The sequence below is a fragment of the Helicoverpa zea genome, chromosome 20 (assembly GCF_022581195.2).
Source record: "Helicoverpa zea isolate HzStark_Cry1AcR chromosome 20, ilHelZeax1.1, whole genome shotgun sequence".
Taxonomy (NCBI): domain Eukaryota; kingdom Metazoa; phylum Arthropoda; class Insecta; order Lepidoptera; family Noctuidae; genus Helicoverpa; species Helicoverpa zea.
Genome location: NC_061471.1, coordinates 5,530,416 through 5,556,268, shown reverse-complemented (window position 1 = coordinate 5,556,268; position 25,853 = coordinate 5,530,416). Strand labels below are relative to the sequence as shown.

At 36.3% G+C, this 25,853-nt stretch overlaps 1 protein-coding gene across 1 annotated transcript; it reads right to left on the bottom strand.

The window, feature by feature from the left end:
• Positions 1–195: 195 nt before the first annotated feature.
• Positions 196–25,539, bottom strand: LOC124640353 (zinc transporter ZIP1-like). Its single transcript, XM_047178086.1, has 5 exons — positions 25,085–25,539; positions 3,184–3,422; positions 2,479–2,660; positions 1,864–2,198; positions 196–1,611 (listed from the first exon to the last, which is right to left on the bottom strand). Exons 1-5 carry the CDS (start codon positions 25,377–25,379, stop codon positions 1,511–1,513), a joined length of 1,152 nt encoding a protein of 383 aa, XP_047034042.1. The 5' UTR covers positions 25,380–25,539; the 3' UTR covers positions 196–1,510.
• Between the last annotated feature and the right edge of the window lie 314 nt (positions 25,540–25,853).

The window sequence follows — 25,853 nt, the reverse complement described above, 5'->3', positions numbered from 1 at the left end:
ATGCGCCCATCGTCCATTCAAACGCTTACTCTGTAAGTACAGGTGTCCACAAATGTACGTATAGGTAAGTATACAATACTGAAAGGTAACACTCGAATACTACATGTCTCATAGTAGTTTCAAGATTAGAACACTGCTTCTGCGTTCTATTACGTTGCGGTGTCGGGAAGTAGGTAGGTAATCAAACAATTCTTATAAATTATTATCCATAATTTTATTATACAAATAATTATAAAATTGCATCACATCATTTAGGTAGTGAACAGTTTAAAATAATTTACCTACTTAAGTACACAGCGACATCTCTCTAGTCTATTTGTCCCAAAAAAGTGAACCAATTTTGTAAATTAGCCTGTAGAAACAGCGTCATAATTTTTGGGGTATAGGAATGTACGTTAACAATAATTATTTACAAACTTATTTATCTCGTAATAATTAAGTAAGTACTTAAATTATTATTAATCAAGAATTAGAAGTTTGTACTCCAAATATAATAAACTCATTTTTATGGCCTTATCTATCAAAATCTGCTTCCTGTGGTCCAATATCACAGACAATATCGTCCAAATATAATTTAAGCTAGTAATAATGATGGAAAATCCCGGTATTCTAACTTTTTTATACTCCCACTATATCTAGGTAATATAATAAGTTCCTTCCCTGTCCAAAATCTCAGTTTTCTCCCTGAATTAACACTGCTCTGCTCGTAGGCACCTACTACGCATACCTTCTAATTTGACGGCAGTACCTTAAAGCTTCTAGGTGCTAGGTGGACCTAAGAAGTCGTTACATATTTTGTGACGTTACATTTAAAATGAAAATAAGGTTATGTACAAAACTTAAATATAGTGTTAGTTATGCAATGCACAAAAGCTATCAAATGCTAGGTACCGTTACTGAAAGGAAGAAATCATTTTTAAAACGGAATATAAGATTAATGAAAAATTTGACAATACATAGATTGTAGGTACCTACCTACAAGAAGACTATAATGCTCTTAGGGTAGGTATAGCCTAAGTAGCTTACCTGTATCATTAGGTAGATCTTGAAATTAGCTATGTACCTGTGCATTATATTTTGCTTCAAGGGGCAATACATCTAAAATGTTAGTATTTTTGTGTAGCTGATGACTAGAAGTTCGTTTGTTTCGGAATCTCGCTAGTGCTTTATTATTTACTAATATGCTCTTAATTACTTTACTTCTTTCGACATCAGGGAATGAGTTACCTACAGCCTACAGCGACTAATGGCAACACTTATTTCTTAAACTTAAGCGAGTATCCGAAATTAACAATAAATCCTGAGCTCCTGTATCCGCGTCATTACCCTTATTTTAACATTTTTAAGTACATATAGTTTAAGTTAACTTAACACTAAATCTTTACAGTTAATAATTTATCACATAGATACAACAGTTTAATGTCATTTTGGTCAACACTTATTAATTAAGTTAATGTTTCACTTATATACATATAATGAAGAGCGATCGTTGGTATTCTTATGATTGTATTTAGTCATGGGAATGTCCGTGGTCACCCTCGATGAGAGAATCACCGTCACCGCCGTCTGTTAGCACATTGTGTGAGTGTGTGTGACTATGCGAATGACCGGCTGAAAATAAAAATAAAAATTAGTACCTACAAGTAGTTTTAATAGCTGCGTCTTCGTCGGTACAACAAATCCTCCACCTACAATGTTTAGAAGTTTCCATTCGATTTTCCTTGTCTGTCAGATGAACCGATTCTGATTCAATCAAGGACGAAAATAAAATCTGTTTTTCAAAAAGTTGCGTATGTATGCATAGTTCGTAAAGGGTATCAGTTACAACAATTAAAATGGTTTATGTGATACGGAAATACTTACTCAGTAACTGTAATCCGAACATGATGAAGAATCCGACCACAGATGCGATGAATTGCAGTATTCCTGTTCTATCGCCTTTCCAAATTTCAAAGAAGATGACATAGAGCAGGGTTCCTGACGCAAGACCTTGGAGCACCACTGATGAGATGCCGGCAGCCGTGGCACCACCTCCTCCAACCAGTAGGAGACCGATACCAATACCCAAGGGTGAAACAATGGCGAACGTAGTGATGTACACAATCATCAACCAAGTCTTTGTTCGAGTGGCGATAAGCTCCACACCGATACAAAAGGCAATGACTAGCTTGTGGGCTGAAACAGCTCCCAACATATACCTGGAAAATAGATTTTTTTTATTATATTATGAGGTACAAAACACTCAGTCAATATTCTTAAAATTGTTTTAAGCGCCATCTAGGGTCGAGTAGTGTAACTAAAAGACACATTCTCACTCTTGAATTATTAATTTAATAACATAATTACTAAAATATTGTAATCATATTATAACAAGATACTATAGCAGTTCATAGTCAAACTAACTAAAAATATTCAAACTAGTGCTGCCACTCAACAGCAGATGGCGCTGAAACCATTAAAGAATGTCTTTCAACTTACCAGACATGAGAAGTGCTGGATTCTAAGCCGACAGCCAAACCTTCGAACAGCTCGTGGATAGACAAAGCGAGCACGATGAGCAATCCTCTCAGGGCGGATGTGACGTCATCGCCCACGTTCATCGGCATGTGGCTGTGGTGGTGAGAGTGACCATGGCCGTTGTGTTGATGACTTTCAAGATCCTGAAAAATGAAAATTTTCGATGACTTATAATAAAGGGTTATGTGATAATGAGGGGACCACTTAACTAATGCTATTGCACCTCAACTCTTTAAAGGTGTCAGGTCCCACTTCCCAGGTATAGCTATCGAAAATAAAATTGTTCCTTGCTTTCTCATTATGCCAATATACCTATAGTTCGGCCATTCAGAGAATGCGTTCCTGACACGTCGCGATTGAACTGACTGAATTATAACATTCATTGATTATTGATATAATAATGTTGTTTTAATGCTCCTCAATTGTTAAAACGGTAAACAACCAGCAAAAATATTTTTATCGTAACTGCAACGCCATTGCAAAGTTACGTCGTCAGTTCAATCGCGACGTGTCAGGAACGCATTCTCTGAATGGCCGAACTATAGTAGGTAGGTACATACTCAATAGGCAACAGACATTAATCACTCGCTTACTCACGGTGGACAGCTAATTGCAGATTTATTATACCTTTCTAACATAGATGAATCACGGTTCAAAATAAATTACCTTTTTTGGTTCAACAAGATCAGCAGTGGAGTTGTTAACGCTCTTCTCTCCGTTGGAAACTCCGCTCCTACTCTGGCGGACACTGAGGTTCCTCACGAGAGGAGCCGCGCGGCCGTTCTTCCTCTCCCTGTGGTGGATGTACATGTGAACCAGTTCTTCCACCAGGTACATGATGAAGAAGCCGCAGCATGTCAGCAAAGGGGTCAGGGAGAAGTCGAACTCATTTAGAGCGCCGGTGCCTGTAAGAGGAAAAGATTATGTTTAGAGATTTGAATAGAACTTCAAAGAGGACTTTATTGATTTTTACATTAGGCGAGCCATACTTTTAATCCAAATAGCGACCCCGCACTGCTTTGAAAAGTAGTTACCTACATACTTTTTTCCCAATTGAAAATCCGCTCTATAGATTTACATTTATAATTTCTCACGAACAGCCAGACCAGACGCTTTGTTTCATAATATTTAGTGATTTATTTAATCCGGAAATCGTGAAGCAAAAATTACCTAATTCATCGACAAATTACTGGTAATCCCCAGAACATTAGTATTCAACGCCACAGATTAACAAATGGCACTATTAATTGTGTATCTCGTTAGCCAGTAGACTGAACATTATGAGCTGGCTGCATAATTGATAGGATGTCGTTTTCGTGACTTTAAACCTATTTGGTTCGTGTTAGATGCTGACGTACATTCAGGTATTCATGTAAACAAAGGCTGGCTGTAATGATTATGTATTGGAGAAGCTATATAATTATGTAATTGGTTTATTTGCAGCAATATGTTGTTGTTTCGTTTTAACCAAGTATTTGCTTCAATTAGCGATGGTCGTAAGGATAAGTTCTTAGTTATAAATGTTATACTTGATAGACGATATGTACCGGTTCGCTTTATTATAGCTAAATAAAAATATATCTCTTATCTAGCTATCTGTAATGTTTTTCTAATTAGAAATCAATAGCAATTCTTTGTTTTTTTCTTTGAGGACAGTTCAGGACAATCAATCGAGACAATAACATAGTTCAGGATTGCGCTGTATAGGTAATCTATTTTTTATCACTTAGGCAGATACTTGTTTACATTTAAAGACAGATATTGCTATAGTTGGTACACTATGAAGAAAGCGCTAACACATAAGGAAACTACTTATACATACGTTACAACAGCTCATTGCACATAATATTACCCAAAAGGTGTGCAGTACCTATACTTAAATGTAAGAATTTCAGCATCCATTGTAGGCACAGACGAAAGACGCAGTTTTGCAAGAAATTGTATAACAAGATATGATGCGTCGATACATTACATACGAATTTACATAAACCCATTCAGCTTCACTGTGTAACATCACCAGCCAAGCTGAAATAGACCTTATTGCAACCATTTCTCTACGAATATTGCAAAATTTTACTTGCATATCGATATTGCGGCATTTATGACTTTAAAGCATGTTTTAACACCGCATTTTCCTCGAGGAAAAGCTTCTGTATATTTTTACTTATTTTTCGGGATGCTTGGTTAAGGAATATGTTATTTTTAATTTCAGTAGCTATAGTGAGGAAAATTTTCAGAAATAACTGCCGGCACTCGGAACACCTATGGTTAATTTGGTAAACATTAGCATTTTAAAGCATTCCCAAACAATTGCAGTGCCATCGAAAATTCGATGCGCAATTATTTTTAATGGGTCCCCAAAATCTATATCATGTTGCAACTGCTGCCTTTTCTATGATAACCTCGTGCAGGTCGAAGGTTGATCATAAACAGATGATGCAAATTCACACCACGCTAGCTGTCTTCACTGACGAAACCTCAACAATTATGATAGGTACCTAGTTGTATGCGTTGTAATACCATCTGCAATGCATTATGAACACAATGTGAAATGTCAAAATACATGACGTCACCAGTACACTTACAATTTTGAATTTGGAACTCTGCATAATAAATAAGGAACGTTTCACAAGCCGTGCGAAGCCATAAAAAAATAAGTGTAAGGTCACGTCCTGCCTGAGGGATTACCATAGCCAAACATAACTTAATCTGCATATTTGGAGCGAACCTTATTCCTAGAACATGTTCTGAGCACCTTTTCTCGGTTACTATCTAATTAGAGAAAGATATGCAAATATTAAATAAATATCTACTGAAATGGGATAGGTTTTTATAGGTTTTCCAACAATGGAATAAAATATATTAAATGAATACCGAGACACGTGCAATGCCAGCCGCTGTTGTGAAATAAGAGTAAGAACTACTTATGCAATGATTAATGAATATTATCGATTCGATCTCATCCCATATCAGTTCAATGGCAGAATGACATCAACGTCTTTTAAAATGTAACCTTCTACGGATTTGGTAGAGGTTGAATTACTCGATTGAGATAAATTATCTTTCAAATAAAATTCCTTCACAATTTAAATTAAAAACAAATGATTTGCAAAGTGCATCATAATGTTATTTATGCCAAAATGTATGGCCATTTTTTGGTTAAGAATTTATTCTCTTTTTAATCCCATAGAAGAAAGTACGTATAAAAAGGTTATGTTATCCATATTTATGCTAAGTATGAACTTAGATATGTATGAAATATCTTCAAGTTTTAACTTAAAGTGGAGTGAGTCTGACTCATCGGCGCCAGAGAGTCCTGGATACTTTTTTTTCGTTTTATATGTCAATTATTTAAGGTCAAGACAATGCGAACGAGTAGGTAATCGTAGCGGAAGCATGTAATTAAAAATGTCCCGATAAAACAAAACAGATCTACGTTATATATGTCGTAATTAATACAAAAGACAAATTACAGCTGTCGATCCTTGTAAAAACACTGGTACTCAGCTGCATCCGGTTAGACTGGAAGCCGACCCCAACATAATTGAGAAAAGGCTAGGCAGATGATGACTAAAGACAAATTACCTGAATACAGTACAGAAAGGAACCTCTAATGCCATAAAAAATTACAATGCTTAAATTTAGGTGTGCACGAAAACATAAAACGAAAGTATTTGTAAGCGTGCGTATGCGCAATGCATAGCGCTATGTTTATTCTAGGAAACAGGAAGGCATAAGGAAAATGCCAGTTCATTCACACTACTTGAAAATTTAGTTTAAATGTGTGTCAGTATGTAATAACGATAGTGGGCAGTACCTACCTATATTTCTCAACGCACCTAGGATAGAAATAGGTAATCTGATTTTATGTACAAAAACTAAGATGAATTTTCTTCAATCTCAGTTTCCGCGATATTCAATTTTCTACCTTCCGGCTTCTGGCTGTGGGCGAATGGGAGTCGGGTCTATGGCTTCTGGCACTTCCGTCGTCAAACATAGGCACATTGTTTGACGACACCACTTTCCGGCTTGCTGTTTGCTTGCGTTTGGGTGCTCCGTGCTGCTCTCCTCACCGCTGCCACTGTGGCGAAGCTGTCAGCAGCCTTGGACACCACGGCTTGTCGTGCAGCCGCAGCGCGGGACGATTTGCACGGCATGCGAATATCAATGACATAATCCGTCGCGCTCTTGTTGCCGTAGGCGTTCCAGCCATATTAGAACCCAGTGGTCTGGCACGCGACGATGGCAAGAGACCAGACGGTATGTCGTTGTTCCCGTGGAAGATGGGTAGGTCTTTAGTATGGGACGCGACTTGTGTCGATACTCTTGCACCATCTCACCTTCCTAGCTCGGCGCGATGTGCTGGTTCCGCTGCTGCGGCTGCAGAGAACCTCAAACGGCGCAAATATAGCACCCTGGTTGGTAACTATACCTTTGAGCCGTTTGGGGTTGAAACCCTCGGGCCGTGGGGTCCAAGTGCTCATCTGCTTTTTAAAGATCTGGCAAAGCGACTTGCTGACACTTCAAGTGACCCAAAGGCTGGTTTTTATTTTGGTCAAAAATTAAGCATTGCCATCCAACGTGGCAATGCTGCCAGCCTCTTGGGTACACTCCCGGTGGGCAGCGATGAGGAGTTTTTTGATGCCATTTTTTAGTTGTATATATGTATAAATAAGGCTTTTTTTTACGTCATGTAAATATGTACATAAACTGAACCCAACAATAAAATTTTCTACCATAAAAAAAAACTTCAAGGCTCTATAACTGTAGTTCCGATTTTCTACTGCAAGTAGGTAAGTACTAATATTGTTGGAAAAAAATGTCGTGAGCAAGCCTGGCCTTAATATGAACAAGAAAGAGGCAAGGCAGCCCGGTTGACCTCGGCTTGCGTTTTGCGCAGTCCCGACTCTGACAGATAGTTTCCATCGATCGGCTGATCAGACAGATTCATGTCTCAAAAGAAATGCATCAATCAAGTTCTCTTAGCTTGCTTTTCTGTTTTTTGTCACTGCACATTAATTGAACTTGAAATAGAGCTGTAATTCCAATGGTAATAATTTTTACGACAGTCGGAGTAAAATAAGTACTTGCTTACTTTTATGATGTGTTAATGCCATCATAATTTTTAATATTTTCTGATTTACCTTGGATTATTATAATATGTGCATAATCCAAACTAATATTATAAATGCGAAAGTAACTCTGTCTGTCTGTCTGTCTGTCTGTCTGTCTTTTCTTCACGCCTAAACTACTGAACCGATTTGTGTGAAATTTGGTGCAGACATAGTTTGAAACTTGAGAAAGGACATAGGATAGTTTTTATTACAAAAAAAAAAAAAATATTCCGGACATATAGCGCCATCTATTGGTCAAATCAAAAATCTGCTGGTAGTCACTATTCCACGCGAACGAAGTTGCGGGCAAAAGCTAGTTCCTTATAAATGCAATACCTGTTTTGTAAATGTGAATCATGGTTAGACATTAGTTTATTTTTGTTACGCGCTAAACTTTCGGCGGATTAATATAATGATACCTAGATGATGACCGGTTTTAATGGTGCACTTAAACTAAACCTAAGTAAAAACATTGGTTTCATTCATCTACTTTCGTTTAGTATCTTTTCGTTCAACCACAAGCGCTGCCAGTGGGAAAATAAATCGTTAGTAGAGGTGCGCGCGCGCCGACTTCTCGCATTCGTGCACGAATTGCGCCACCTCCACTCGGAGCTGACCTTGAAAGGCATGAATGTATGCTTCATTCTGTGTAGCTTATATTGCCCTTGAATTGTACTCGGGTTTCATAGGTGATTCCGAACAAAAGCTTGGAAAACATGCACCAAATCCGGTAAGGTACACAGCTATAAGAAAGTACTTTACTTATACTTATTTGCTATACCAATCTAAATAGTAATTATTTCCTTAAAAACCTCATTGACCTTACAATTGACTGGCAGACTATTTATTGCCGTGTGACAAACACGACGCAATAAAAATTTATGCGATTCACTGGCAAGGTTTTACTCACGAACTCAAAACTACAAACTAATAAATATTGGAAGCGATAGAAGCAAGACGAATCGAACAATGCTTACACGCTTCTAGTTAAAACAATTGAATCGGACTGATGCGCAGACAAACGACATTTACGTGCCGACTTTTTATTTACCACAAAAACCGCACACGTTTTGTGTTGTTTTAATTTTTTTATAGACTGTTAAATGTATGTTGATGACCGCATCAAATAAAATCCGTGAAGCGATTCGCGTAGTAACGCTCACGTAATATTTATCGCCGTTTAAAGCTTTGCATAGTCAATTGTTATTGTTATAAATTGTATATGGATGTAGTTTTCCAAAGTTTTAATAGAAAATTTCGATTTACTAATGGAGCCTAGGCTCTCAAGTCTCAATGGATGGATGTAGAGAAATCCAGGATTGATCTATAGATGTCTAGACAAATAGGTCGTTGTAAGCTAAGGCTCAGGTGTAGAGATGTGGAAGCCTCTGTCTAGAATCAGTCACCCGTGATCGATTAACTTCAAGACATGTATGTACGAACTTATCTCATCCGCCACAAATAAAACAAAAGAGCATTTTCTTTCACGGGACACTGAGTTCTTAGACTGGCTTAGATTCTGGTTGATGCTTTAGTGTAAAAAAGTCTTGATAAACGGATCAGACAACTTGTTTACAATCAGAGATATTAAATATAGAAAAACTAGTACTAGCTTGAAAGAAGACTAAACTTTTTGCACCAAATGTTTTAACAAAAAAAAAACAACTAGGTTTTCCGTTCCCTAGAATGGTACCTATCGATGTTCACAGCATACGTAACACGTGAGACATCAACAGCTCAGCTTGCAGATCACGTCGCCACTTCATTTACCTAAGCATCACATCACCATTTCGTAACATCTTTCTTCTAGTACGCGTTAGCACAGATATCCGTCACCCGGAAAATATGTGGAGAATTTAGTGTCAACGCGAACCTACTGTTAGGATTACGACATTTTAATTCGAATGTTTTTCTTGCTAAATTACCTGCACATGGTACAAAGCGCATGCATTTGTTTTATTTTTGTTTTTCTAAATGCGTGTTTGTTGTAATGATTCAGATTTTAAAATACAACTTATTGTGCTAGTTCAAGTAGTCTTTAGCACTGTTGAAATTCCATAACCCATTTCGGGCACCGTATCAGAGACCCCTTTAAACAATGTCATCCAAGTCCAAACAGGTGTTTAAGCGTAGCAGCATAACAGATGTCCAACACTTATTATAAAATATCGACACTATAAACTGCAGGATAAAAATGTAGGCCAAGCAATATATAGGTATACTCGTACAATGTAGATCATCAACTTATCTAACTGCGCCGTAACTGAACAACAACAAAACTTTTTGTAAGCACTGTTTATTTTTATTTAGTCTGGGAGTGTGTCGCGTAATACTAAAAGCATTTGAAATGAACTGGTTCACAGTGTGAGAGGCGACGGAACTAGGACGGTTATCTAATCGGAAATGAAATAACCAAATATTGATCGCCAGTAGGTATTAAGTTTTGGTTCTGTTTCTGCTAACCGTCTATTAAGAGACTGTTAGTGGAATATGCCAGAAAACGGTGTTCTATGAATTTTTGTAAACCATTTTAAATACTCTTTTATATTAGTATTTTGTTAAGTAATTTATGGTACTAACAAAGACTAATACTGAGTATGAATTTAGAGAACTAAGAAAACAGGGAAAGGGAGTGTAAAAGGAAAAACATTGCAACAAATCAAATTGAACTCAACAGTTCTAAGAAATTACGACATGAGTTTAAAAAGACATATCTACGCTGCCCTAATTGATTACGATCTAATAGAAAAGTTACTCAATTGATATTTAAACGTTTAATGATTATCAAAATTGATGATAATAACAATTTAAAGGGACTATAAGACCCAGTTGCCCCATTCAACTAAACGATAACTAAACCATAACCGTAGACCGCCCATAGATCAGATCGGCTATTTGACAACTGAAAAGTTGGAAAATCATGGTCGAACTCACCGAAAGATACTTAAGACTAGGATATAATCTTTGTCGAATTTGTCAATGCAGAGGAAATGCAACTGTGTCAATGTCATAAGTGTTGAGCGTACATTAAGCAACGGACAGATGATATTATGATAATTATTTGTATTGCAAAAAGTGTAATTACCTCAGCCAAAAACTGCAAGCAAGCATGTCAAATATATGTATGTTAATCTAAGCATTTACGTAGTTTAAAATATTATGATAAATAAAATTAGATGACATTACTTTTATCACATTTTGTCATCAAAATTAAACATTTGACGATCGATCGCTTAGTACCTATTCTATAGTCTTAGGATTATATAAAAACCGTGAATACCACGATTAATCTTCCTGGTAGGTAGGTCTTTTACACGTGTAGAGCGGGTACCTATGCCTTCTGGCCATTTTAAAACAACGATTGCATAATTTCGCCATCAAAATGAAACAGTAGTTTAAGATCTTGCGTATGAACCGTATTCAGCTTTACGGTACTAACTATGTTGACCTAATACAATTAGCTACATGTACATTTTCGGATATGTTTATGATTATTCTAATTAAACATCTAACGAATTGCGTAGTTAGCAACGAATAGGTAATATTATGTGATGTTTTTCTTTCAGGGTATTATAAAATGGTTGATCTTTCGTTTCGTAATAATTTTACATAAGTAGCAAAAATATGTCTTGTTTAAAATGGAATTGGTAAAAAACAAGGACTGCCTAATTGTAATAATAGGTCTCAAGAAAGTATTCGAAATAAAACAGGTGTTCAGCTGCTTGAAAGCAAAAGTTGTGAGGTTAAAATGTTAGCAACTGACCGTGCCTTTGCTCTCATTCCGTTTGATATAAACTTCAAGGGACACCTGGTCTCAACAATTGAACAGATTACTTAACGCCTATCCTCGTGTTTTATAGCTATTGTGATATAAGTGCTTTATTTCTTTTGTTATTATGATTAAAGTATACGAAGGTGTGTACCCTTGAGTTAGCTAAAGTCATTGTCAATGCTATCCACAATTGTAGATAAATAACACCGTCATTTATCTATTTCACACATTTTATCTACCGCTTGTTCATTGTGAAGTGATCATGTCACACTTGATTTATATTGCGACTTGTCTGTTCATAATATAAAAAATATATTTAAGTGTAAATGGTTATGCAAAAGTGTGACGTCATTGATAATATCTTTCTTAGTTTAGGTCACATTGTCTCTATTCAAACGCATGAGTTATCCATTGACGCAAAAAGGGTGTGAACTATAAGGGACACGGTCCTGACTAGAATGATTCACTAGCGAATAAATTACACCTTTACAGAAAAGTAAACAAAATACAGTTGTTATTTATAGAAAGTGGACTAAGTTATCTTTTAACCTGAAGAGATTATTAATACGTTTATCTTTTCAGTCGATTGCGACAAGTGCGTATTTACCTGGCCACAAGTGTTTCTAACGGAATATAACAAGATTATTTATACCTTACTTACGCTACCTACCCAGGTACATGATAAGATATTATGTAAAAGATTTAAGTTAAAAAAAAATCATAAACATATTTTCTTTCAGAACAAAGAAAAACGATGTACCTGGGTGTACTTAGTTTCTATTATGCGGTCCATTTTCTCATTATCCTTAGTCTAGGTTTAATTACACCGAAGCAGAGGAAAAAATATATTTAATTCTTGAACATAAAGAAAAATATACAAGAAGTGAATAGTAGTGCACTAGAAGTAGTAAAAACGCCAGTTGTCTGCGTAGCAACGCGAACTAGTATTCCAAAACAGTATGGGTAAAAAATGTGTTTGCTTGTTATGTCAGTTTCCTATTTCGGTTTCGCTTTCAATAGAAAAGACAGGCACACAGTAAAGGCTTGACAACTGTCACTTTAGGCACGCGTTGTTTAAACCGCATTGATTTATTTCAAGGTCTTTTTTTATTTGATTTTCATTTGAAAAGGGTCTCTGAATCAAGATTTAGTACGAGAATAAACACAAAAAAAAATTGTTGATTTTAATATGAACATACATAAATAGGTCTGCTATAAGTGTCGGTTTTCGAAGTTCCCTGAATTAAAAGCATTCTTATATCTAATACATACAACTACTTGCATGTATTGTCACCAAATAATCACTTTCAAGGTCGACTAGTAATCCAAATATAGTTGGAAACACGATAGCTTACTGACCAAGTTGTAGCACAACGTATCATACAACACGTTTATGTATATTTGACATACATTATACATATATTTATGTACATAAAGCTGCACCTCATGCATAATAACGTGAGTTTCGGCAGATTGGCACAAAGGCGCGATTTGAATCTGTGTATAATTGAATTCCGCATTGCTTATATTATTTCGTCTACGTGTTTCCTTATTTAGAGTCTCCATTGAGGCGTTGCAGTACTACCGTACAAGACAGTAAGCCCGTCATTGTGTCCTTGGAATAGACACTTTTCCTATAACTAAAATATTAAATAGAACCTCTTTGTTGACGTTTTTTTTTAAAATAAGCTGAATTCACAAGGGAGATGCACGTATCATAGAAGGTAAAAGTAACTGAAAAAAATATTGGTAATTATGAAAGTATGGAAAGTAGTTTTCATAAGAAAATCTACATCGCTGTTTGTTCATAACATTCAAAGCATGATTTCCTACATTGCCTCTCGGCGTTATTAGCATTTTTTGTTGATATAAAGGTAAATAAGAAATTAAAATTACACACATAAAATGTCATCTCTCATCATCTTAAAATTAAGGTTTTATTTGCTTTCTGGCGTCACAAATAACGCGATCTTTAACAAAAGAGTGTCATAAATTATGTATTGGACATTTTTATTGCTATTTGTTTTAATAAGATAAACGTTAATTGTACTACTGAATGTTAGCACAAGTGGTTTTAAACAAAGATTTATTCATACGATCGATATTGCTATACAGGGGGACCTGAACTGGTACAAATAGAAATAGAAGGAACATATGTTAACATGCAAAATAAAAGTTGTAAAACACATATTGCTATCTACCTCTATATAAATAAATAATTACTTTTTCAATACACAATAGAAGTACGGTATGGGAAATGAAAGTAACTACGATGTTTATCGGTGCATAATTTCAATTGTCATAGATAAGATAGGTCGTCGAAATGTGAAAAGCATTTGATTGTGTCGCTCTCCTTTGTTATTAAAGATATTGATAATACCAAACACCTTTGTTTGCTGCATATTTAGTAATATCATTGAAAATGAAGAAGCCAAAAACATAAGCATTAAATTTATGTGCTCTGATTAGCCCTGATTGATAATACAAAGTCAGGCTTCCCCAGGGGTCTATCATTAGCCCTTTGCGGATTAAATCTTTATCTTATAGTTACTATGTATTATAAACTAGTTTACTATTCGACCTTACCAGTTAATATTATTTAATAAACCCAGGTTCAAGGTATTTTACGACTAAAGTTTTGTTGACACTACGCAGTTAGAAACCATGAAAGTGAAATGTTTATAAAATTGCTGTGTAATGACAAGTCGCAGTCTCATTGCTATACGGCTCTGCCATAGACACTGTCCCTTTCGTTCATTCATCTTTTACGACTTGTCTGTTTATAAACAAAGTAAGTAATAAGCAATCTCTATGGCTTTACTATTATTGGATGAATAAAATAACATATTTTTGGTTATATTTAAAGAAAATAGTTCTAATCATGTATGTGCTATATTTGTTGGGAAAATACAATCAGTACCTAAATAATGTTTTTTTTTAACCATCCGTCAAAATTGAGACATTAATTCCACGACACTTTAATAAAAAATAACAAAAACTTTTTTTACAAAAAAATATAACCGACTTCCCAAAACACTAAAAAGCAAAAGAAAAAATTTTAGGTGCATCGGCCTAGAAGTCGGTGTCTAATTTAATGGATGTCCCACAGTTAATTTTGCCACCGACTTCTAGGCCGATGCACCTAGCATTTTTTTTTTTACTTTTTAGTGTTTTGGGAAGTCGGTTATTTTTTTTGTAAAAAAGTTTTTTATTTTGAGCTTTTCAGTGAAACGAATAGGTCACTATCCACATAACTGGAAAGTTCTCATTGATACGAAGAGTATAAACCCAAACACGAGGTAGTTTTCATTTTTAGTCATCGAGCTCCCTCGACCTTCTCTGGTCTCCATCATCAGGTCAGCTCCAAATCTTCACTGTTGCAAAGGTCTCGTCAATACGAATAATATAAGCTCAAACACGCGGTAGTTTACAGACTCAGATGTCAAGTTCCCTCGACATTCTCTGGTCTCCATCATCAGGTCAGCTCCAAACCTTCACTGTTGAATAGTGCTATCAGGCATACATATGAGTGTCAAGGCTGAACCGTATGTATGCTTACAACTTTCGAAAGTTGCCCTCGATTTCTCAGGGTTTCCATCATCAGATCCTGACCTGATGACTATGGGACCAACTGGCAGGTATTCCGCGTCGAACAAAAAAGAATCACGTAAATCGGTCTATAAACCTCGGAGTAATCGATGTACATGCATAGAAAAAAAAAACATACCGGCCGAATTGAGAACCTCCTCCTTTTTGGGAAGTCGGTTAAAAATACCTCAAACTATTTCAAGAACGACTAAAGCCAAGTAAAAACCATTATCATTTTTTCCATTTACATTTAATTTAAAATTAAATCTGCATCCGTAACCCCGGAGTCATGACCGCCGATTTATCTCGTCCCACCGTGACTCTCGGCACGAAAGCTTTTTGTCTCAATTTCTATCTGGCTAGACATAATTAAAGTGTGTCGTCACGTTGCCAGCCTTGGCTTGGCTGAGGTTTCTCCGCCGCATAATGGTTTCTCTAAGCCAGAACATTAATTTGAAGCACGGTTAATCGTGGTTCTGGTCATAGTAAGCGCGTATCATAAAGGGACTGTCCCGCTAACATGGTAACGAGGATGTCAGAACGTATTCAGATTGGTTCTGTATAAGGCAAGCTAAGATAGACAAAGTTAAAGGTTTAGGTAATGTGTGTACCTACACAATAAGAACGGACTTGGTTAAAGGACAGAAGTAAGGCTGTGGCCATAAATTAGGTTCAAAGTACCTAATACGCATTTTTATTAATTGAGAATTTCTTGGATATTCCCACCACGAGATGAGAAAAATCCTAGATGAAACTACCAGGATATATACCTACAAACAAAGTTCTTAAAACGCGGAACCCCTTCTAAGAATTTATGAATAATAAAACTAAAATAAAAAAAAATCATCGAAGGTAGCATAAAAACAGAATAAACATTAATCGTGCTAATTTTATAATTTTTCAAAGAATCTCATCTTTATTCATACACCTTTAAATACAATGTTTTCTTGGAATTCTTGGAATATTTTCATAAAAAAATCTAGTACGAAACGGGGAAATACCTTTTCCCAAAAAGTGATGTTCAAATAACAGTATCATTCGACATTGTAAAGGTAATATCTGTGGATGCAAATTAACTTGCCGAACCGGTTTCAAGAATGCTTCAATAACAACAATAAAGGTTATATTCAAATATATATTTAGTTTTGTATGAAACTTATTAATAAGTTTTTTATCTTGGCGCTTAAATATCATAGTCATCTTATTTACCTACCTAGCATTTTTCAAATAGTCTTTAGAATAAATGTAAATGAATTTACAGCTTGTAATATGAGTAAGTATAAGTATTAGTTTCATCTCGAAATACAGAGAAAAACCAGGATACTTACATCAATTGTGTACGTATCAATCACTCTAGAGGTGGTACTTACATAATGATCAACTACAATTCAAACACAATAGCCACTTCTAATACTAGACAAAAATAAATGAAAACTGATAGCACTTGGACATAAAACAAAACATCTTATACGAAAACAAATGAAATCGGAAAGTACTTGGAAATTAAACAGGGCTTATGCAACTGTTGATACCGTCAGAGGGAATTCCCATACGCTAGAGAGAGCTTTTCTACTTACGGAACATAAGTACTTAAGTCTGCATAAATCCATCGACAAGGAACTGCAGGCTTATCAATTAAAACTTTACCTCGATAGAATTTTATTTTCGTGTGAGCTTAAATCAGGAAGAAGGGAGGATTGTTAAAAATTTATCTCGCGTATTTACCAAATTTTAAAAGAAAACCTATTGTTATATCTTTTTAACATCAATTATCAAAACACTCTATAGAAACTCAACAAATAAAGCAATTAAACGTAGATTTAATAAAGCTATAAAAATGTTCTTAGTGATATTGTGTTAAATAGACAATGTGACTCCAAACGGTCAAGCATGACATAAAGATCATTACTTTGTTACTCACAATGCAAGTCTTTCTAGGGCCTGTCTGCCATATATGGCATTGTCTAGGTATATAAGTACTTAGCTTAAACAATAGAATTTATTAAGCCACAAAATTCATAAATCAAGCAGGAAAACTTGCAGATATTTCACCTTGGTACAACAGTGATAAAACACGCTAGATTGTCACTTGTCACTTCCCACATGAAACAATGCATGGTAAATATGAAAGTTATGTTTTGTACAACATTATTTGTTTAGAGAATCGTTGGTGCATATAATTTATGCGGAGAAATAATTACTTAAGTATGGATGGCAAGTGCACAACTGTAGGTACTAGAAGTAGTTAGTGGCTGTGTTATATCGTTTAAAAAGTAAGTAGGTAACTAGGGGCATTCGATTATAAATGAAGATGGCGCAAAATTATCTATGCCTATTAGTGACGACTGTGTAAAGCCACACTATAACAAAGTTAATTGAATTTCCTTCGATCTGCTAATAAATGCCACGCCAATTAACTCAACACGATGTCATTGTAATTAGAACACTTTTTTCCAATCAATATAGTTACTTAAACGATAAACAGGCACTTAAGATGTTCATAGCGATTACTACAAGCTTGTTTTACGATTATTGCCGTCCAACGACAAGAAAGTGCAGTGCCGTTAAGCGTCCTAAAAATGTACTAACGTGCGACATATATCGGCTAAAATAAATGCACGTGACATTCATTATAAATATCGAGTGAATCAGCCGAGCTGGTGGTGCCGCCTCCGCGAATGTAGGCGACATTCTGCCAACGAATATTTTACACTGCAGTCACGGACGCATATCAACGCTCAACCGCATTAGGCTTATGGCATGCCATAGCAAAAAGTATCACGCACTTTTGGAAAACACTAATGCAAGTGCAAATTACAAACTCGACGCGTAATTTGCATACAGAATTCACCCATTTGTCCATTTATAGTACGTAAAAAATGTAACAGCTCTTTAAATGGCTGGCGCTTTTAATTCGGAAAATGTTGAAGCCTTTTTATCACCGTGAATACTTGAACAGCGGGAAATATCGGTTGCCGGTTATATTCGTATCGTACGTGCTGCAAATCGGATCCATCCGGAAATGGACAGCATTCAATTATTCACATTTTTCTTCTTTACATAAGGACCGACATTCGCTACGGGTTTGTTAATGCGTATTTATTATACAAGCATCATTCCTCTGGCGGCGCGGTTGTACAAACAAAGCTCGGTACATTTTAGATTAGCCGACGCACATCACGATTTGTTTGAAGATGTACAAAGGTTATAAAAGAAAATATGATGTCTCATTTGCATTTTATCGTGGAAGCTTTAATCTCAAAAATAAACAAGACACACATCTGAAGTTTTATGCGTTCGTGTGTAAAATGAAGTATGTTTATGTAAAATGTTTGACGCGCGGGATTCGCATAAAATTGAAGGCAGCATACGGATATAGTGCGGCTATATTAGCATTTGATAGTCGTCCAATGTGCTACGCGAGCGTGCATTTGCATGGAGTTCACATAACCGGTGCAAGTTGTCCACTATTAACCTTCCAGTTTACTATGTTTCGATCTAGTTGCAATGCCGGTAATACTAATACACGATCTAGCTAAACGGACGCGATTTCTGGGGACGCAAACAGTTTATTGTAGCAGAATATGATAGTCAACTGTTTTCCTAATTATCGACTTTGTTATAGATCGCCATATGTACGTAATGATAGTTAAATAATTACATGTTATTTATTTTATTAATGACACTTCTTCTTCATTCTTTTGACGTAGTTCTTCGTATTTCGTATCTAAAGATATATCCTGACTACCGTTCACACGTCAATCGCATTCCTCTAATTTTAATTGCAAATAAACACCAGGTAAGCAGTACCAGGAAATATATCTTCTTAACAAATTATGCACAATTTGTGCATTTTCCTTAAGGAAGGGTCGCCGGTCAGGCGTTTACGTGTTTCGACATAAAACGGCACGGTTACGCATTATTAACAGGTTTAACTGAATATATGCATGTTATCTTGTCCAGTAGCCGCACGGAGTACCACTCGATTTTTCACGAGACCGGTAAACAAATGAAGTCGACATTCTAAATTTAAATTGATACACATAATTTATTTGTGACTAGCTTTTGCCCGCGACTTCGTACGCGGATCCTGTCCCTTATGCCAGCTACTACGGGGTCAGCAAAATCAAAGATATGAATAGTCGCAATAGACGTGACCATAGGGATAAAAGTAGTGATTCTAATTAGTCCGCATTTAAGTTTTGTGTGGCAAAAATATTACGTAAAAAAACATTAAATAGATGACAAAGTCGTGGTGACTTAGTGGAATTCGTGGTGGTTTAGTGGGTAGAGAACCAATCTCTCAAGTATGAGCGTGCGGCTTTGATTCCAGGTCTGGCAAGTGCCTGCCAATGCAACTTTTCTAAGTTCGTATGTACTTTCTACGTATATTTTGGATACCAATGACCGTTATTTGGAGGGGATGTTAAACTGTAGGTTCCGACTGTCATTGAACATTCCATTCTTGGCAGTCGTTATGGGTAGTCAGAAGCCAGTAAGTCTTACCAAGGGGTGTTGGGTTGAGCGGGTAACCGGGTTGTGGAGGTCAGATACGCTCCTTGTAAAACACTGGTACTCAGTTGCATCGTGACTGGAAGTCGACCCTAACATAATTGGGACAAAGGCTCTTAAGATAATAACGACAATAATAATGAGATATAGGCACCGCAGGACATCTGAGGCTGATGACGGGGAGTAGCGACCCCGCGGGGCTATATATACTGAGTTCTCCAGGGAGTGTATACTGTCCCCCATCTCCGGCCGAGCGGAGTGAACCATGACGGGGGTAGGTCTCACGCCTCTGGCTTGGCTTGGCCGTCCAGAGTGGAGTCGCTAGAGCAGGATTAGTAGCCCTGCTCGGAGGGTAGGTGCCTCATGGTAAGCACAGGGAGCGCGTAATCTGCGTTTAAAGTCCGCCGAGGTATCCTCACCCTTCAGCCGCTCATGTCCCTGTTGCCCTCTTGTTGCTATTCAGTGACTGGTTCCCGGGGGCCCAGTAAGTGAGGTGGCGAGTCTCCACCTGCCGTTTTTACATGTACCTAATACATTGTCATCCACTAACATCCCATCACAATAGCCCAAGTAGTTTTCCTCCATAGTTAGCAATAGTTTAGCACAGAACCGGGGATTGTCTTTTTTTTAACGACGTCCACCGGGGATTGTCCTTGGATTCATTTCTATAGTGTATAAAGGGATAATCGTCGGTTTTGTGTCACCATTTTATTAAAGTTGTCTCAAAAGGACTTCAGCGTGTTGGCTTCGGCCCCACGTTTGCCTCTCAAAAATTCGGAAGTCTGTAGTCCCGAGGTCTGGAAGAGACATACAAAATAATAATGAGATATAACGCAACAAAGTCGGAGAGTGGGGGCTCGTGACGCCACGTCTAGGTATGTAAAATTTGTACTAAGCAGTGACTTAACACGAAATTCAAGCGTTGTTGTATCTTCGTTATTATTTGTTTGTGTGAGAGAGAAAAGAAAAATACGTGTCCATTATTTTAGGGTTATCTAAAAGACGGACTAATTACTTTTTTTGATTCACCATACCTATTTCATAACATTCATTTCTATACATTTCAAGTGTAGTATTGCTCTTGAAGTTCCACATCAGGTGTTCCAGATCTTCGATGTTTATACGTCAATAGAGAGTGCTTATCAGATTGAACCACTTTTGCTAAAACGTCATATCTTCATATGCTTCATATAGTCTAGCAGGGCTCCTGGAGTTCCACATCAGGTGTTTTACATCTTCAATTTTTATAAGTCAACAGAGAGTGCTTATCAGATTGAACAACTTTGCTAAAACGTCATACCTCTATATGCTATAGTCTAGCTGGGCCCCTGGAGTTCCACATCAGATGTTTTAGATCTTCAATTTGTATAAGTCAATAGAAAGTGCTTATCAAATTGAACAACTTTTGCTAAAACGTCATACCTGTATATGGTACAGAGAAGCTGGGCTCTTGGGGTTCCACATCAGGTGTTCCAGATCTTAAAATTTATTATCTCAGCTAAAAATGCTCATCAAATGAAACAATTTTTGCCACGGCACCATATTTGTATCTCTTATAGTTTTATTGGTCTATTGGAGTTCTGCATCAGGTCTTCAAGTTTCGAAGATAAATTATAGCCTATATGTTGACCAGGCTTAATACTGATACAACAAAGAAAAAATCATTGAAATCCGTTCAGTAGTTCGGAAGATTAGCTTGTACAAACAAACAGACATACAGACATACAGACAGAATTTTTTATTCGGATTTGTGCTCCATTACTGTTTCTAAACCCCACCCAATTTTTTTTTTTTAATATATTCAATGTACAGACACAGTTTTTTTACAGATTTATTATATGTATAGATTTCTTTCGCCTCATCTTACGAATTCAGAACGGAGGATCCCAGCCTTTTCCCAAACTACGTATGTTGGGGTCGGCTTCCAGTCAAATTCTACAGCTAAGTACGAGTATTTTACAAGGAGCGACTGCCTATCTGACTTCCTCATCCCGGGCAACCCAATACCCCTTGGCAAGACTAGCTGACATAACTCAAAGTAAATCTCAGCCAATATTATTGAAGCGTGACCAGCTCTATGTTAATGACATAATCGCTATGTAACCTCACGTAATGGCTGACCGTGGCAGCTGATGAACTTACTACCATGATGCTACGATATCGGATATGGGTATCAGGGAAAACCTAGTTTGTGCAGTCATTAAGGTAAGGTACTCTATAGTGGTTGGGTTTTTTTTTAATCAATTTATAATAGCTCAGTTATTTTTTGTTCGTTTTACGTACTGAAAATATTTTTGTATGTATATTTGTGAGTTCTATGTTTGGTGATAGATGGAAATTGATGTTATGCATGGGGCTTATTATTTAGGCGACTTCAACCAGGCAGACAGTTTGTCAGTACTATCGACTTTCGTAAACTGACTAAAACAAGTTTCATTTCCTATAACCCCATACGGTTCAGATCCACCTATAAATAATTTTCCCACAACCTTCAAGAAATATGTACCTACTCGGATATGTCTGATGTTGAAGTACTTATATCCTGCTGACCATTCTAAAATATTTTCACACACGCTCACAATTTATCAATGGATTGACATTTTCCTTAATAGGTATGTCTGGAAGTGCATTAATGCCGTGTTGTGTAAACAATGAAACATAAACAGCACGGAAACTGTTAACAAGGTATTTTTTATGACCTCAAGCTCATTAGGAATAAAAAAGACCCCTATTATGTGATTCATTCGTTACGATTACAACGGACACGATTTCCGAGTTTCCGCTTAATATCAACATTTAACACTAGACAAGTTACGTGCGATACGTAATAGAGCTATTCAGCTAAAACAATTCCTTGTTTTCACTGTCTATGGTACGTTTAATGGCCATAGAGTTTACGATGTGGTGACAGCTGACAGCTACCGACTTTTGTGAATGATTTTAATATCGCACGTGTTGGGAACGACACTTTCTCTGTCCCCGAGCACAATTGAGCGGAATCGGTTGTAAGAAATAATATTTTATCGTAACGCGTGCGATAAATGTGTTTCCCACGGCCGTCAAGCGTTTCCTCATGAGATATGATTGTTTTGATTGAGTACTTGAGTATTGTAATTAAATGAATACGCCTTAAACTTTTACGTTGTCTCTTTCGTTAGAGTTACATAGCTAGTTTGGTAATGCTTTCTAATATTTCACTTAATTTCCTATATCACATGATTTGAAAACGAAAGTTTCATTATTCTAGTACTGACTTTTCAAGGTAAGCAACTATTCATACAAGTAAACAAGCAACCGGTGTAATTAATTAAATGAATGAACTATGTAAGAACAGACAGATTCTTAGCAACCGTTTCAAATGTGTAATTTAAACATATATTGACAATAAAACTATTTATTTACATAGATATTTACAATACATATTTACAATAAAAATCAAAAACTATCCTAGTAAAACAAACAACTAAAAAGCGTCAAAAAATTCGTATTGACAATTAATAAATAATTCAGTTTTATACGTCCAATAAAAATAATTGCAAACTTGATTTGTTATGCATATTGATTTATTCTATGAATTGCAACTTAATTCATATAGTAGTTGCGATGCACCTCAAGCCAACTATGTAATTGCATATTTATTGACTAATAAATAAATTCTTACATGTGTATGTTTTAGGTGCCCTAACAATAGGCCAAAAACAGTTTGTAAATGCAACGTACAATGAATGTCAGAAAACTGGGGAATACGCTATGTTAGGATGCGGTGCGCGTGCGCCGTTCTGGTTCTGTTTCCCTTCATTGAATTGGTAATAAGTTAATTGTTTAGCTGACGTCCGGTGCATCGCTTGCGGCTAGTCTTATGACGTTACGACCTAGGTACTGTAAACTCGAAAGAGCAGAAAAAAATCTAAAACAATACTAAGGAGTTTAATACTATCGTCAAAATTAATAACTAACGAGTTTAATGTTACCGTGGCAGAAACGAATTCCAGAAAAGCAATCATTTCTCGAATCTATGCATAATTTTTATTGAGATGCTATAATAAATTAATTACTTTTAAATCCTGAAAATATTTACTCAAATACAACTTTTTAGGTATATTTGTGGTCCTCTTAGAAAATTTTAAGTTTCAAAATCACTGTTAAAAGATTCAAATAAATGGATTAAGTGCTAGAGTAAATTACGATGGTTACCCGGAATAGGATTGCAACTAAATAAATGGTACTCAAAGGGTCAATACTCAACAGATGTGAAAGTTAGGCACAAGGGGTAATAAACTGGCCTTAGCCGTTTGCCTGTCGTATTGCGAACTAAACTCTATCATTGAAATCTATAAATTATGTAAATCCACTGCGACCAACTCGACTACTTGCTTTAACTTTTGGTTTATTTATTATCCACTAACCAAATCTAAAGTATTATATTGGAATTAAGAACGATGAAACATAAATCCTTAGGAATCTTATATCAACCATTTATTAAAGGACTCAACCTCAATGGTTAACAAAAAAAATCAATTGACAAGATAAGATCCTTGACCGATAAATACCAATACTATTTATAAATTACTTACATTACTCACGGTCAACAATAATAACGATCAAGTTATTTTAAACTATAGAAAATCCCAAGAAGTATGAATGTATCTTATATACACATGTACGTACATACAGTGGCACAAATTATTGGCTGCGTTTGCGCAACCATTAAATAATGTCCTCTCGACTTCGCACATTCTAATAAGAGGGTACAGACGATTGAACCTTGAAACTTACGTCAAAATATTAATAAAATAAAATAATAGCATTGCTTTTAATTTTTAGTAACTTTTTCATGTTAAAAATCGATCTATTTGTTGTAATTTTAGTTTTACAAATTGTGTTATCGTGATATTTGTTATGAAAAATAAATGGTCCCTAATTAAGCACATTTATTTTGAACAAATTTTACCTAATTAAGTTTCGGGAAAAACATTTGTGTTTTTTTTTTTAATTTTGCATCTAGTAAGTTCGTATATCGTAACTTAGCTTTAAGGTGTAAAAAAATTGGTAAAAAAAGATTCTCTGCATTTAAATAATATTTTTGACGAAAGCGAAGTTTGAAAGATTCGTTCATGTAAGTAGAGCCCAAAAATATAATTTTAAAGCTTGTTCAATAATGTAAGACGAAATATCTAATATGTAATTGACATCACCGCTACTTGTAGTGAGAAATAAAATACAAATCTAATTCTATCACAACTATGAGTAATAATTATTCCGATAGATATTTAGAATTCTATTCTTAGAAGCATTGCGGATGTAAGCCGCAAAAGCAAATGTTTTTTATTCCATATTTTCTTAGCGTTACATTTTTCACGTGCAACTTTTCACATTTATGTTAAAATTTTCCCATTCACTGAAACACCTGAATTAATTTTCGTTTCATTTCATGACCTTGTTCATTCATAAAGGCTAGATTTATATTTATTTACATACATCTGTTATTTATTTGACGTGCTTTATGTAACCCAGTTTATCGTAATATTGACATAACTTTTTATAATATTTACACAAGAGAATAAACAGAACGAGTACTCACTTTGAAGGTATTCCACATTCTCCTGGACTTCAGGCACCAAATGCATGAACGTTGTGGACAGCAGCACACCACCACCGAATGAGAGCAGGGTCATCACGACCCTGTTGGTGGACTTCAGGTTTGATGCATCTTCTGCCGACAGCCAGTTGAACTTCTTAGCCAGGAGTAGGGGGACCAGACCACAAATCATGGAAGCACAGAATAGCACGATCATGGACACCCCCTTGGCCAGAACGACCCCCTCAGTATCGTCAGCTGCGTGCCTGAGCAGCCTTTCCACATGATCCGCGGACATTTTGGACGACTGTTGGCACCAACTGAGTTAACACCAAAGATCCTTCTACTAGAAGTAGTAGCGTGAGAGTGGGTGGCTGAAAGGGCGCGCACCCTTTTATAGCGCGGCGTGGTATCAGCGATATGCGCGTGCGCCGTCGGAGAGCGACGCGCTGGTACTATACACGGTGCCGGCCGGCGACGCAGTTCGTTCCACTCCCGCGCAGACTCCCGCGCTGGCCGCACAGCCTTAAAATCGTGCGCAGTCAGCCGTAGTTGTTGCACGCATGTGTAATGTTTTATTGCTTTTTCGTTAAACTGTGACACTTTTGCACACTATTAGTGATTTTATTATCGCATTTATTGGCTGGCGGTGATTATGTGCTACGTATATAGTGTCATAAATCACATAATAAAGACATAATTTTAGAAAATAAAATTAGTTTTCCTTTAATATTACAATGTCATGTCAAAGTTTTTTATAACTCACAACTTA

What these genes read in the sequence shown, in the direction of transcription:
- LOC124640353 (XM_047178086.1), bottom strand. Translation starts at nt 25,379, where the DNA reads ATGTCCGCGGATCATGTGGAAAGGCTGCTCAGGCACGCAGCTGACGAT. An exon ending in ATCTTGTTGAACCAAAAAAG is followed by an intron (nt 2,661 to 3,183) that starts GTAATTTATTTT and finishes TTCATTTTTCAG; the next exon opens with GATCTTGAAAGTCATCAACA. An exon ending in TCCAGCACTTCTCATGTCTG is followed by an intron (nt 2,199 to 2,478) that starts GTAAGTTGAAAG and finishes TCTATTTTCCAG; the next exon opens with GTATATGTTGGGAGCTGTTT.